This window comes from Sardina pilchardus, chromosome 6 (genome assembly GCF_963854185.1).
Source record: "Sardina pilchardus chromosome 6, fSarPil1.1, whole genome shotgun sequence".
In the NCBI taxonomy this organism is placed as follows: Eukaryota; Metazoa; Chordata; class Actinopteri; order Clupeiformes; family Clupeidae; genus Sardina; species Sardina pilchardus.
In genome coordinates, this window is record NC_084999.1 from 6,849,882 (window position 1) to 6,862,482 (window position 12,601).

General features: G+C 48.1%; 1 protein-coding gene across 1 annotated transcript in view; it reads left to right on the forward strand.

Moving 5' to 3' along the window:
- The first annotated feature begins 330 nt into the window (after positions 1-330).
- LOC134082276 (neuroendocrine convertase 1-like) overlaps positions 331-12,601 on the forward strand; it is a 60,623-nt gene continuing 48,352 nt past the window's right edge. The window contains 6 exon segments of the mRNA XM_062537924.1: positions 331-356; positions 3,147-3,235; positions 5,190-5,319; positions 5,321-5,360; positions 5,730-5,942; positions 8,775-8,878. Of these exon segments, the coding sequence (XP_062393908.1) occupies positions 331-356; positions 3,147-3,235; positions 5,190-5,319; positions 5,321-5,360; positions 5,730-5,942; positions 8,775-8,878 (602 nt within the window).

Here is a 12,601-nt window from a genome sequence, read left to right on the forward strand (position 1 = left end):
TGTAGAAGCACGTCACTTTCCCAAATCAGTTTTTGCAGTCTCATGTAATTCTTCATGTTTATTTCGCAAGCCACATCCTCCGTGCCCCTACGACAGTTTCATTTCATTTCGCAACTAACATTTCTCCTCTGATTTTGAAACAAAAACACCCCCTGAATCAGTAAGAGTTATCATTAGACTGTAATCTATTTTTTATGTGATCCAATATAGCATGATTTGGTGAGTGTGATGTGAATAATCGTGAGGTGGTTATCACGCCTTTCCCAAAATCCTCAGGAACCCTTTGCCAGCTTTGACCTCCGAGGAGCGCACGGGCTATCCCACGATCCCATGCCCCTGCGAGACGCAGAGAGCGGGTAACGGCTGCATTCGGTGTGTCTATGGTGACGGGTTTCTATGGTGCCTTTTCTGTCTCATCAGTGTGTCTATGGTGAAGGGTTTCTATGGTGCCTTTTCTGTCTCATCAGTGTGTCTATGGTGACGAGTTTCTATGGTGCCTTTTCTGTCTCATCTGCCGACGAGGGTGTGTCTTTTGTTTTCCGTGCTTATGTGTGCCTGCAGGATTATGTAGACACTTCCTGCATGTTTTTTTTTTGTTTGTTTTGTTTGTTTGTATTAATAAAATCTGAATGGGCCAGGGACAATTTTGGAGTGGCTTTTGACTTGTGTTAGTTTCACTTTCACTAATGTTGTGAGATAAGCCATTTGACCTTGTTGGTGGTGGTGGTCTCAGCTCTCTTAAGTGCCCCCCTAGTTTGTTTTTTTGCTGCTAATTTGTAAAGCACTTTGAACGTCCTTTGTTGTCTGAATTGCACTACATCAGTAAATAAACGTGCATCTCCTCCTGGGCCCTGATAGGGTACTGTGGCTCGTGACCGTGTGGTCAGTCCGTGGAGCTCCTGCATACACACTGCCCCCCCCACACACACACACTGCTGCTTCCTCGCTGCCTTCCTCTAAACACGGCTCATCTCCTTTGTGTTGACCTGCTGGGCACCCAGCGCTGCTGCTGGGGTATGGCTAGAGCTATCGTGGTCAAGGTCATTGGCTTGACCTTGAATGTAAACAATGCTATAATGTCTCATTTTTTTTTTAAATACTTCTTAATTGCACTCTGAGTTATTTTCTGTAAGCCAAGATCAGACCTGCTACCTTTAGTAAATAATAATATTCTGGGACTTTTCTGTTTGAATTTGGATATTTTCTAAACCACAGCAGTCTTGAGAATGACCCAGATAAGCAATTTGTCATCAGCCAAGAAATAACAAGGTCTCTCTTTGCACCAAATAATATGATTTGGTGAAGAATAATATTATTTATAATATACAATTAAATATGAAGATTCACTCTGTATTTCTAATTATTATTTTTTCTCTTGAAAGTGTACTCGTAACTTGTAAATTCTCTGTGGACAATGTGCTGAAGTTGGGTTTGCAACTGCAGTGTTTTCTCACTAAGACTGTTCCTCTTCTCTCTGCTAAACAAATGTAACTAGCTGCTGTCTCCGCTGTGGGTTCAGAGGCCTTCTCTCTAAGCATCTCTCTCTCTATCGCTCTCTTTCTCTCTCTCTTTCCCTCTCTCTCTCTCTCTTTCTGAAGAGTTTGCTGCTTGTCTTGAAGTGTGGCTTAAAAATGGATGTGAGAAAGATAGAGAGCTCAGCTGTACTCGAGGGAAGACTAGAGAGAGTGTGTTTGAGAGAGAGAGCGAGAGAGCGAGAGAAGGAAAGAGTGAGGGACAAATGGAGAGAGGGATCGGTGTGTGATATCCAGGCGACACACGTCCCTGGAGAAGCCCCTTTGTCGCTTCAATCAGACGGGAATTCATCCAGTCGCCAACTTCTCCCCACACTTAACGCGGCTCCCCGCGCTCCTCACTAAGTGCCCCGGCATTCCACTGGAGGAGAGCAAGAAATGATTGTTTTGTGCTTTCTCTACTTCTGCCAGCGCTTTGTGCTTCTCTTGCTTCCTTTGGAGAGGACCTCTAGGACCTCGGCCAGTATACGCCACCTGAGAGTGTGTGAGTGTGTGTGTGTGTGTGTGTGTGTGTGTGTGTGTGTGTGTGTGTGTGTGTGTGTGTGTGTGTGTGTGTGTGTGTGTGTGTGTGTGTGTGAAGATGGTGCGCACAATAAACACTAGTGTGTGTGTGTGTGTGTGTGTGTGTGTGTTAGCTCATTTTTGTGTGAGTATAAGAGTGTGTTTCATATTTAGCTTACATGACACTGCCTCTCACAGATCTCACTAAATCTCATGGATTTCCACTCTCCATAGGATGGAATAGTAATCACACGTCCAAAGGCGCGCACACACACACACACACACACACACACACACACACACACACACACACACACACACACACACACACTCCACTCTCCATAGGATAGAATAGTCATCACACGTCCAAAGGCACTCTGCGGTGTAGTGCAAAGCGACGGCCATGTTTGCACTGCTCAGCTCACTGCAGTGTGTCTGTATAGCAGGTGTAGTGAACTTGGTTTGGCGACACGACCAGAGTAGCACCTTCATGAACAACTTCTTATATCTGTGTGCTGAACATGGACATGCTTACTTGCAATGCTTACAATGTTGCATGCAGTATTGTTGTCTTTATGCTTGTGTGTGAGTGTGTGTGTGTGTGTGTGTGTGTGTGTGTGTGTGTGGGAGGGGGGAGGGTTGTAGGGATTGCTGATGGATCTCCATCACAAAACCTCCTGGATTGCAATGACAGGTATGGTGTTTGTGTGTGCAGACACTATACCTGGCATTGGCGCACATTTTTGTTAACATAGTGTTTGTGCATGGTGAGTGTGTGTGTGGGTGTGCGTGTGCGTGTCCGTGAGTGTGAGTATGTGTGAGTGTGTGTGTGAATGTGAGTGTGTGTATGTGTGTGTGTGTGTGTGTGAGTGTGAGTGTGAGTGTGAGTATGTGTGAGTGTGTGTGAGTATGTGTGTGTGAGTATGTGTGTGTGTGTGTAAGTGTGTGTGTTTGTGTGTTTGTGTGTGTGTGTATGTGTGTGTGTGTGTGTGTGTGTGTGTGTGTGTGTGTGTGTGTGTGTGTGTGTGTGTGTGTGTGTGTCTGAGGTGCTGATCCAGATGTTGAGGGGGCTGTGTGTTTGAGTGACACCACCTCTCTCCACCCTTCCACCAGGCACGGAACCAGGTGTGCTGGCGAAGTGGCCATGGAGGCCAACAACTCCTACTGCGGCGTGGGCATCGCCTACAACGCCCGTGTTGGAGGTAAGAATATCAAGCGCACACACACACACACACACACACACACACACACACACACACACACACACACACACACACACACACACACACACACACACACACACACGCATACACCTGTACATAGCCTACAATGCCGTGTTGGAGGTAAGAATATCAAGCACACACACACACACACACACACACACACACACACACACACACACACACACACACACACACACACGCATACACCTGTACATAGCCTACAATGCCGTGTTGGAGGTAAGAATATTAAGCACAGGCACGCATACACACACACACACACACACACACACACACACACACACACACACCTGTACACCCACTTTGAGTACACAAGCACAGAAATACCGAGGTGAGCATTCACACACACCCACACACACAGACACACACAGACACACACACACATTTTCTATTCTATTCTATTCTATTCACACACACAGACACACACAGACACACACAGACACACACACACACACACACACACACACACACACACACACACACAAACACCCACCCACCCCAACACACACACACACACACAAACAGATAAACAGACACAGAAGCACAAAAAAAGAAAATTACCATGTTCATTTCGTTGATTTTGAAAAAAAAAAACACCTCTTGGAAGGCAAGCGTGCAATTGAGCCTGAACCCATTCAGAGCCCATCAGCTGTCCCAGTTAAAGAGGAAAAAGGTCTGGTGCGATTGAGCAGTCTAGCAGTGAGCGAGGCAAGGCGAGGCGAGGCCTGCGTGATTGCCTGCTGATTGAGACCTAATAGACTCCGCGGCAAGGACAACAGAATTTCAGATGGAATAGAGTCGCCCTAATGAAGGGAGCTGGAGCTGGAGCTGGAGCTGGAGCTGGGGCTGGGGCTGGCGTGACGCAGGAGCCGAGAGGGGAAATGACACCCACAGCAGTGTCCCCCGGAGCCGAGCGGAAACCTGCGTCGGGTTTTTTTTTCCGACGGTCGGTCGGGCGATTCGGTCCTGCACCCACCGCAGCTCAAACCCGCAGACTTTTTTTGCGGCATGTCGGACTAGAAGGCGGGTGCGTTAGCAGGGAGGGCTCGTTAGAATGTTTCTTCAAGGAGAACTCAGATTTTTCCCGTAGATCTCTAGTTTCTTTTTGAAGGTGATCGAACGTGCCCACGGTGTGTACTGTAGCACCGCAGCTGCCTGGCTGCTCTAGCGGTTGGCAGCAGCAGCTCAAGCCAGGTGGAGCTGTTTCTCTTTTGTACTGAGAGGACTCAGTGACCTCGACAAACACAATTCACCTTAAAGGCATTAGGAAACCGTACTTGTGTACTTAACTGTCCAGCTGGCTACCGTCAAATGGACCGTCACAAACACAATTCTCCTTAAAGGCACCAGGAAAATGTACTTGTGTTCTTACCTGTAGGAGTCCAGCTGGCTACGGTCACATGAACAGCACAGGGGTTCAGGTGGAGAGCTTGCAGTAGTGGCAGAGGGGACTGGCACTGGAAACCCACACGACAGCTCTCTCTCTCTCTCTCTCTCTCTCTCTCTCTCTCTCTCTCTCTCTCTCAGTGGCTGTGTTAGGTCAGGAGACCAGGAGGGGAGCTGCAGTATATACTGTACTGGAGGCAAGATATGGAGCAGCCGGATATGAGCTCCACAGCCCTGCGAGCCTCCTGTCCCACGTACAATATACCCTAGTTATAATATTAAACCTCTCATGTCGCTGACACAATTGGATCGCAGATCTATTCCATTTCTGAGGTCGACGCCCGCATTCTCTCTCAATTCTGCGTTCAAAGCTGCAATGTTTCAGAGCGATCAGGATCACACTGTTAAAGCAAAGCCTTATCTGCACATGGTGATTTGGGGCTGCATTTATCTCATGCGTGTATGTCTGCACTCCAACTCCTTAACCTTTGACCTTGCGCTGGCTTTGACCCCCGTGTGACCTCTGCAGGGATCCGGCTGCTGGACGGGGAGGTGACGGACGTCATGGAGGCCTCGTCCCTCAGCTTCAACAGCAGCTTCATCGACGTCTACATCTGCAGCTGGGGGCCCCGCGACGACGGCGTCGAGATGGGGGGGCCCGCAGCTGGCGGAGAAAGCCTTGCGTCTCGGCGCGGAGAGGGTAATGTGTGTGTGTGTGTGTGTGTGTGTGTGTGTTTACAGGGATTAAAAGTGCAATACTTCTCATTTTGGTTTGTTTTGAGCAGAAACATTATTTTGATGGTCCTGTTCCTAGGCCGCGCCTTTAAATAGTAATGTTTTTTAAACACTGACATTGCCTTTGCAAAGTGATTTATGACAGGTGGCATGATAGCCTAAGCTTTTTTTTTTCTGCACAACAGACAGCTTTAGAGTGTAAATCAAAGCACATCAGATATCAAGGCTAACCGTATCTAGCCAGGCTTAAAGTGTTCAGGGACTGTGCCTGAATTCAGCCTGGAGCCCGGTACAAATCTCACTTACGTGAGACGGTACGTGCTGCTGCCGACAGGGCCGAGGCGGTAAAGGGAACATCTTCGTGTGGGCGTCCGGTAACGGTGGGGCTCACGGTGACCACTGCGGAGCTGACGGCTACATCAACAGCATCTACACCATCGCCATCGGAGCGGTCACTCACACCGGCCGCTCGGCCTTCTACAGCGAGCCCTGCCCGGCCACCATGGCCGTCACCCTCACCAGCGGACACCCAGGCGCTCTGCCCGTGGTGAGCACCGTCCTGTGTGTGTGTGTTTGTGTGTGTGTGTGTGTGTGTGTGCTCTGTGCCCGTGGTAAGCCCCGTCCTGTGTGTGCGTGTGTGTGTGTGTGTGTGTGTGTGTGTCTGTGTGTTTGTGTGTGTGTGCTCTCTGCCCGTGGTAAGCCCATCCTGTGTGTGTGTGTGTGTGTGTGTGTGTGTGCTCTCTGCCCGATCTCATGTGTGGTTATGTAGACGCTCACAGAACTACTGTAAATGTGATATGATCGGAGATCAACAACAAGAGGAAAAGAGTTTTTGAGTAGAGTATTTGTTCATGTGTGGAACAGATGCACAATAATAATAACACTAATGATGATAATGATAATATTAATAATAATATTAATAGCAAAGATCCTTTAGAACCCGTCTCTGATCATGCTAATGATAATAATAATAATAAGAAGAAGAATCACTTTTCTAATCACAAAAGACAAAAGCACATTATGACAGTGATGCTAGGCGCTACAGCTCTACCACTTTCCTGCACAACCGCTATACAAAAAATACCTGTGCCCCATATCTGTCTCTCTCAATCTAGCTGCTGGAAAGACATACCCAGTATTACCTGCTGCATTTAAAATCGGTCATCATTAGGTTCTAATTTTAGCTAGATCTGTAGATCTATAGAGCACATAACATAGACACAACTCAAAGTTGTCTCTATCAATTATAAAAATGTAGGTGTGCGTGTATAAAATGAATTAAAGATTAATTGATATATTAGAAATGTAAAACACCCATCAAATTGCAGTGAAGAATGTTAATATGGCAACCTCAACTCCACTTATTAAAATTGGACGAAAAAAAAACAATCTTCTTATGATCCATGGCCACAACACTCCTACTATCTGCGGATATTTATAGACCTATAGCGGTTGTGTTGCTTGCCATCTTTAGGAGCGCAGCGGGTAGCGTTGAGTGGCTAGCTAAAAGCCCTCGTGGTTGACCCCACGACCTCCCAGTAGGAGGCAGCAGTGAGGCAGAGACCCAATGGCAATGCACTGCTTAGCCGTCTCTGATTAATAGGTTCATTAAATATTCCTCTGTTCCAATGTCACACCTTGTGAACGGATACAGTACACATATAGCTTGTGTGTGTCTGTGTGTCCGTGTGTGTGGTGTGTGTGCGTGTGTGTGTGTGTGTGTGTGTGTGTGTGTGTGTGTGTGTGTGTGTGTGTGTGTGTGTGTGTGTGTGTGTGTGTGTGAGAGTGTGTCTGTGTGTGTGTGTGTGTGTGTGTTTGTGTGTGTGTGTGTGTGTGTGTGCTATGTGCTTTTTGACATGTCCATGTGAGTGTGTGTTTCTGAGAATGAGAGAATATGTAAGTGTCTGTGTGTGTGTGTGTGTGTGCGTGTGCGTGTGCGTGTGTGAAGGCTCACCTTTTGTGTTTAGCTGTCGTTTGACGCCGGTGAGAGGGCTCGGGGTGGCGTGATATTTATAGCGTCCTGGTGGTTGACCCGGCGGCGTGAGGAAGGCAGGAACCTTCAGACAGCTGATGCACAGACGCAGGTGTTAATTAGGGGTAAAACAGGAGGCAGAGACCAAGGAGAGGTGTTGATGTGCGCTTCAGGGAGAGAGAGAGAGAGAGAGAGGAAGAGAGGAAGAGAGAGAGAGGGGGGAGAGAGAGAGAGAGAGGGTAATAAGAACATGCGATGGATACACATGTGTGTTGAGAATGGAGGGGTGAGAAAGGGAGAGCTATAGATGCAACTAAGAAGGCAGAGACAGGAGTAAAGGATAGGGGAGATAAATGGGGTGGTGAAGTAGAGAGAGAGAGAAAGAGAGAGAGAGAGATAGATAGATAGGGCGGAGGAGGGAGAAAGAGGGTTAGAGAGAGAGAAAGAGAGAGATAGGGCGGAGGAGGGAGAAAGAGAGGGAAAGAAGGTGAGATATAGAGAGAGAAAGAAGGTGAGATATAGATAGAGAGAGAGAGGGTGGGGGAGAAAGAGAGAGAAAGGGAGGGAAACAGACAGATAGGGAGAAAGTAAAGCAGAGGGAGAGAGATTGATGAGTAGACAATTAAAAGAGAGGAGATGGAGAGGAATAGGGATGGGGGGATAGAGGAAACATGAGAGGGAGGGGAAGACTGAAGGGAGGAGGAGAACAGAAGATGAATGAAAGGAGGCAGGAAATGATGTAAGAAGAAATGGTGACATATGAGGGGAAATGACACGGGACACAGGAGGGGGGTTAGGGGGAGGCTGGTCTAGGTAGCCATATTGCCCATCATATGCAGGGCTGGCAAAACAGTGGCACAATAATATGAACAATATTTTATGAAATGGAAATGCTTTTGTGCTCCATCACAGTGCCTTACCTAGAGGTGTGTGTTTATGTGACGGTGTCGTACCTAGAGGTGTGTGTGTTTATGTGACGGTGTCTAACCTAGAGGTGTGTGTGATCGTGACTGTATCTGACCTTGATGTGTGTTTTTGTGACGGTGTCTTACCTAGAGGTCTGTGTGTTTATGTGACGGTGTCGTACCTAGAGGTGTGTGTTTTTAACTGATGGTGTCTAACCTAGATGTGTGTGTTTATGTGACGGTGTCGTACCTAGAGGTCTGTATTTATATGACGTTTGTTTAACCTAGAGGTGTGTGTGATCGTGACTGTATCTAACCTTGATGTGTGTGTTTTTGTGACGGTGTCTTACTTAGAGGTGTGTGTGTTTATGTGACGGTGTCTAACCTCGATGTGTGTGTGAAGGTGACGGTGTCTAACCTACATGTGTGTGTGAAGGTGACGGTGTCTAACCTACATGTGTGTGTTAAGGTGACGGTGTCTAACCTCGATGTGTGTGTTCAGGTGACGGTGTCTAACCTCGATGACGGCTGCATCACAGAGTTTGCTGGCACATCGAGTGCAGCACCAATCGCCGCTGGAGTCATTGCTCTCGTTCTTGAAGCAAAGTGAGTTCTCTCTCTCTCTCTCTCTCTCTCTCTCTCTCTCTCTCTCTCTCTCTCTCTCTCTCTCTCTCTCTCTCTCTCTCTCTCTCTCTCTCTCTCTCTCTCTCTCTCTCCCTGAATTCAATTCAATTCAAGGTTGATTTATTAGGTTGACTGTACGTACTGTAGGTACAGTGTTGCCAAAGCACAATTAAAACAGCATAACAATTAGAACATCGACAGCATTAATGGAAAGAGTAGCATGTATTGTAATATGAAAAATTGTGTATACATCTGTCTCTGAATCACACACACACACACACACACACACACACACACACACACACACACACACACTGAATTTATTGAATTTTCGACTTGGTTTGGACTTGACTGGAGATCCATGGTATGGTTTTGTGATCCAGCCCTCTCACAACTGGCATGTCTACACAAAGTCCTACATAAATTCCACAGCATCCCCCCCCCCCCCCCCGCAACCATCTATAGGAGCCTTGTGCATGATCTGTGTTTCTGTATAGGGGTGTCGTTTGTACTCTCCTCTCCTTTCATGGAGTGTGTGTGTGTGTGTGTATTTGTGTATGTGTGTGTGTGTGTGTGTGTGTGTGTATGAGTATGTGTGTGTAGGTACATGTTGTACATGTCATGTTGCTCTTGGGCTGCTGCTGTATACGCTGGCTGGCTGGCTGGCTGACTGGCTGGCTGGCGCGCTCGTATTTTGACATCTGTCGTGGCCATTGTTGTGCTCGGTGTTAAGCCTCTGGTGAAGGGCCCATGCTATTGATCGGCACAACAAACGGACAGCTGCTCCGCGCCTTTTGTTTTCCACGCCAGGAGAAGGCCCTAATGATGTTTGGCCAACGCCGCGCCACGCCTGTCAGAGGCTACTGTACTCCGCCCGCCTCCTCCCCTCACACAGGAAGGTGGAGGAGAGGAGGGAGGGGAGGAGAGAGGAGGGAGGGGAGGAGAGAGGAGGGGAGGGGAGGGGGGGGAGTGTGGCTCTTCTCTGGAGAGGCGGAATTAGAATTGGAAATATGGCCGCCGGCCCCGCCGTGGACTCATTAGCATACGAGAGGCGACACCTGTGGAATATGCTAATGAGGTGTGGAGAATTAGAATAACATTTTGTTAGTTCACTGCCCCACTCACTTGTTTTCTAATCTCTCCGTAGATCTGCTCACTCGTTTTACCCAGTCCTCTCTTTCACGCACTCTCCCATTTTCTATCTCTCTCTCTCTCACTATGTCTCTGTCTCTATCTCTTTCTCTATCTCTCTGTCCCTCTCTCATTCCTCCTTCTCTCTCAATTTCTCTGTCCCTCTCTCAATCTTCTCTTTCACACACTCTCTCTTTATCTCTCTGTCTTTCTCTCGTTCTCTCTCCATCTCACACTCTGTTTCTCTCTTTCAATTTGTCCTGTGTTTGTGTGTATTTGAATACCAAGTCTGTATATACGAGACAGTGGCTGTGCAAATATTATGAGCATGCAGGAGTGTGTGTATCATTAGTGAGGGAGTGAGAGTGTGTTTGATTGCGGTTTAAACAGAGAGTGTGTTCTTTATTGATGTGCAAGCAAGTCAGCGTGTGTGTGGGTATGTATGTTTATTCTACTTATTAGTATGTACATGAGTCTGCGAACAGCAGAAATATTTCATGTGTGTGTGTGTATCTTTGTGTGTGTACAGTATCTGTGTATCTGTCTGTCAGCCTCTGTGTGTGTGTGTGTGGGTGTGTGTGTGTGTGTGCGTATCTGTCTGTCTGCCTGTGTGTGTGTGTGTGTGTGTGTGTACAGTATCTGTGTATCTATCTGTCTGTGTGTGTGTGTGTGTGTGTATGTGTGTGTGTGTGTGTGTGTGTGTGTGTGTGTGTGTGTGTGTGTGTGTGTGTGTGTGTGTGTGTGTGTGTGTGTGTGTGTGTGTGTGTGTGCGTGCTCACTTGACAGTGCTCCTCGGCCTTGAGCTGCTGTGGCCTGTTGTTATTGATGACCAGTAGGGGCTAGAGTTTAACGACTAACCTGTCACCACTGGCAACACCCCGGCACACACACACACACACACACACACACACACTCACTCACTCACTCTCTCTCACACACACTCACACACACACAGGCTGTAAAGTGGAGCGCAGCTCCCCGGAGATCTGGCCGGACAGATGTGTTAAAGGGCTTGTATGAGCTGTCAGGGGGTTAGTGTTATATATCAGCCTGCTGGACACACACACACACACACACACACACACACACACACACACACACACACACATCGGTGGAGCGGTGGCCCCTGGCTACTGACCGCTGGCCTCATCCATCTGAGCAGGGCAGGGGAAAGTGAGAGCTCAGGCCTGTCCATCTGAGCGGGGCAGAGGATGTGTGTGTGTGTGTGTGTGTGTGTGTGTGTGTGTGTGTGTGTGTGTGTGTGTGTGTGTCCAGCAGGCCTGTCCATCTGAGCGGGCAGGGGACGACTCGCTGACTGTCTGTAGGGTTGTCTGTCTGTGTTTCTATGTACATTTGTGTTTAAGGTTTTTATGTTTTTATCTTGTGTTTTGCCAATGTTCTTTTTTGTCTGTGAGTACATTCTCTCTCTCTCTCTCCCTCTCTCTCTCTCTCTCTCTCTCTCTGGATGGGTGGCTGTGTCTTTCTGTCATTCTGTATGTCTGTCTGTCTGGTTGTCTGGTGCTTATTCTGGTAGTTCTGGTTATGTGTGTGTGTGTGTTTGCCCAGGTGACTGTTCACGTTCCTGTGTGTTTGTCGGAGTGTCTGTTTTCAGTCTGCATGTGTGTCTGTGCCTCTCTCTCTCTCTTCCTCTCATCTCTCCTCTCTCTCTCTCCCTTCCTCTCTCTCTCCCTCTCCATCTCTCTCTCTCCCTTTCTCTCTCTCTCCCTCTCCATCTCTCTCTCTGTTTTCCTTTCTTTGTGTGTTTGCCTGTGTGCATGTGAGTATATGTGCATGTGTGCATGTGAGTATGTGAGTATGTGGGTATGTGGAAGAATATTGTTAACTAAGTCTATCTTCTCTATCCTCTCTCCTTTGATTTTAATTTCAGATGTATCCTTCCTCTCCTAGTCTTATAGGCCTATATGTGTATTCATCCACCTCTCTCTCTCTCTCTCTCTCTCTCTCTCTCTCTCTCTCTCTCTCTCTATCTGTTTCGCTCTCCCCCACCCCCCCCCCCCCCCTCCCCCCTCCCCCCTCCCTCTCTGGGAAGCAATCATTCCGTCAGCAGAGCGCGGAGAATGGCGTGGGCTCTTCAGGGATTTCTCTAATCACGGCGGGATCTCATTCCGAATGCGCCGCACGCCACGCGCTCTGCCTCCCTAATCGTTTTTAACACCGCCTCGAACCGGGCCAATCCCTGAGACGCACGTTTACAAACGAGGGGGCCACTGCTGCACGCGTGCACGCACACACACACGCTCCACCACAACGACGAAAAGGGGGGGGAAAAAACAGCCGCCATCGACGCCACCGACGCCGTCACTGAGCTGCTGTAAAAGCTTTTACCGCCGAGAAAGAGAGAGAGAGAAAGAGAGAGAGTGAAAGAGAGAGAGAGAAAGAAAGAGAGAGAGAGAGAAAGAGAGTCACAGACGAATCACAGAGCTGCTGCTTTTCACCCATCATCATCATCATCATCATCATCATCGTCGTCACCATGGCAGTGCAGAATCCGGCCCAGCAGAAGCTGAAGCAGAAAGCAGAGCAGAGCAGAGCAGAGCAGGTAGGACTTGGAAT